General features: G+C 38.9%; 1 protein-coding gene across 1 annotated transcript; it reads left to right on the top strand.

The window, feature by feature from the left end:
- Positions 1–1,041: 1,041 nt before the first annotated feature.
- On the top strand, positions 1,042–1,465 carry LOC104405897 (MOB kinase activator 3B; the record flags this gene model as incomplete). Its single annotated transcript, XM_010014738.1, has 1 exon — positions 1,042–1,465. A coding segment is annotated over exon 1 (418 nt), but the record flags the coding sequence as incomplete, so codon positions are not given.
- Between the last annotated feature and the right edge of the window lie 1,574 nt (positions 1,466–3,039).

The raw sequence follows: 3,039 nt of genomic DNA, 5'->3' as shown, positions 1-3,039 counted from the left end.
TCAGTACTAAAATAGAAGTCTAACTGAGATAGCCCCTGTCTACCCGATCACCTTCTAATCGCGTGCATTTACTGATGGTAATACTCTTTTGCACATACGTTTAAGAACAATCAAGGCTTTAATGCAGTACTTTATTCTTTTTTCCAGTCCTTGTTGCCAGAGTAGGTTAGAGAGAGTAATGCAAAGTCTATGCTCTTTTCTTTTGTAAGGATGGCAATGCCAAGTATTCCTCTGTAGAGGAGATGAATAGAGCTATAAAGCAACAGCTTTGCTATTGCTTTTCAGTCAATCTACCTAATGTAGTAGAAAATTAAGACCACTACTGAACTCCTGAAGGTGCATCAAGAGAAATAAAAATCTCTGTACAGTTCTGTGGGAAAATAGAAATTATTTCTGCGCAATACCGTAGGTTTCACTGTAAGTAGGTTCTACAAGGTTTGCAAAAACAAATAGCTTGTTAATTAAAAATAGAGACAAATACAGAAAAATCTTTCTTGGGGATTTTTTTCCAAGAGAAAAGCTCTGGAGCCATGGTGAATATGTAAGGCACCATCGGTCACTTCAGGAGTGGTTAGAAGACTTCTATATTGTAACATAGTATTTTGTCTACTAAATTCATACATACATTACATATAGTATGCACTCACTGTAAAAATGCAGCAAAATGAAAATGTTGGTTTTAAAATAATCTAAAGATGGAAAGATTGTGCAAGACTTACTGAATTCTCATCTTTCTGGTAACTTAAGCAGCCCCTATTTGGGTTGATACTTAAAAAGGGTAGAGAAGTAAAACAGTACAAACCGACAGGGCCAGACTTGAGCTTAGCACTAATGTTTATTGTTTCCACATCCTCAGGGACATGAAGCCTTTTGGGAAGGCTTTCCAGAGAAAGAGCTAGCAAACTGCTCTGAAGTCAATACAAGCTTCAGTGAGAGAAACAGCAGGGCTTGGAGGACCTGTGTTAGAGAGCAACTGTTTTCTGGTACCTGCATTAAATCTCAGCTGTGCTTTTCTGCCAGCTGCTGCAGAGCAGAAGATTAGCAGATATGTCCACCGCGCTCAAGCAAGTCTTTAATAAAGATAAGACTTTCCGCCCAAAACGCAAGTTTGAACCTGGAACCCAGAGGTTTGAACTTCACAAACGAGCTCAGGCGTCTCTGAACTCAGGTGTGGACTTGAAAGTGGCTGTGCAGTTGCCTAGTGGAGAAGACCAAAATGACTGGGTTGCTGTCCATGTTGTTGACTTCTTCAATAGGATCAACCTCATTTATGGAACTATCTGTGAGTTCTGCACAGAGAAGACCTGTCCAGTAATGGCTGGAGGCCCTAAGTATGAGTATCGGTGGCAGGACGACATGAAGTACAAGAAGCCCACAGCGTTGCCAGCTCCCCAGTATATGAATCTTCTTATGGACTGGATTGAGGTGCAAATTAACAATGAGGACATATTTCCTACAAATGTAGGTAAGTGCAAGAAGAAGTCCTAAAACATAAACTGCCTTTAACGTTGTGTACTAAGCATGTTCTCTTCCCACCCTCTTTTTTAGTGATTGTGAAATTCAAGCCTTTAAACAGCAGGTGGGAAGGAGGAAGGTGTCTTGTAGGAATAGTGTCAAATGTATGAAGTATTAACTGTGGCTTATTGTGGGGTTAATGGTGGGGTATGTTAGCCTAAAATGTTTTAATTCCATTTGTTCCTAGTAAGCCTCTCAGGTTAATCACTAAGGGTGGTCATATTGTGTTACTAGCTTGTTGAAAGGTAATTTACATTGTTGAAAGCATACATTGCTTTGCACTTTGCCTAGGCACTTAGGCACTTACAGCAGATACAGAATGGATGGAAAGCAAAGTGTAATTGGAGTGATACCTGCCCTTCAAAGTATGTACAGTTATGTGCAGTACAAGTCAGTGGAGAGTCAGGAATGCAGTGAACTCTAGCTTCCCATTCTCTCTTGATTTCCCATCCAAATCTGAGGAACTGAGTAATGAATTGTTCACCAAAGTACTGTTTCTAAGACTATATATAACAAACAAGCTTTGCTATAGTTTGACCAGACAGCACAGATGAGCTGCACAGTTTTCCTTTTATAATACTATTGTTAGTTTTTCTGAAGAGTGGGGCAGATAGGTGTAACTATCTTTGCTGGAATAGTTTCCTCTGTATGAAGAGAACTTTGCGAAGATTGCATTGTGTAGTGTATGCAGTCTGAATCTTCAGCTGTGCCTGCATGTAATAACCTTAAGAATGTTATACCTTAGAGATGTCAGCATAGTTATGTATTTTTTGGAAATTTTAGGTAATGACTCCTGATTTACTTGTTGCGAGTTGTAAAGCTGGGAGCTTGCTGTAAGAAATGTGAGATGTCATATATCTCAGCCCAGATGAGTAACAAACAAGAAGAATGCTCATATGTTAAAATACTTCAGCCCAATATTTTGCAGTTTATATGCAACTGCAGTCTGTGGCTAGTTGGTAGACAACACATCAAGAGACTGTGTCTATCAGTATTTTCTGACCTTTGAAAAACCTTTTTCTTGGCCTTGGCAACTATCTGTGCAGACAGACTTGTGGTTTGTTTGCCAGTTCCTACCACTTTTCTACACTAACAGGTAGAAAGGAGGCCTCCTAATATGTAATCTAAATCTACCTTCTATAGGCTTAGTATTAAAGATCTATTAATATTAATTAATTAACCTTTATTTTCACTTAGAGAAATTAATGACTGAAAACAATTGTTCATTCTTCAAAGAAGTTGAAATAGATCTTGTAAGTTGATATACTCAGCTGTGAAAAGAAAACAGGCTTAGGTATGTCCTTACTAGTAGAACAGCAGTTTTAAAGCATTGAGTGGCTGTAACTTAAAGAGGTTAATTATTGCTTTGGATCTTTGTAGCATATGGTCTTCAGAGAACTGTTCTGGTAGAAGTGTATGTCTAGTGGATGGGGTTTGGGATAACCTTTCCATCAGCAAATGAGTTTGGTGAAGAGATCCAGGGTCGGCTTGATAGGATTTGTCCACAGAAACCTGAACATATTT

This window comes from Nestor notabilis, unplaced genomic scaffold, assembly GCF_000696875.1.
Source record: "Nestor notabilis isolate BGI_N333 unplaced genomic scaffold, ASM69687v1 scaffold10665, whole genome shotgun sequence".
In the NCBI taxonomy this organism is placed as follows: Eukaryota; Metazoa; Chordata; class Aves; order Psittaciformes; family Psittacidae; genus Nestor; species Nestor notabilis.
This window is presented reverse-complemented; position numbering and strand designations above follow the sequence as displayed.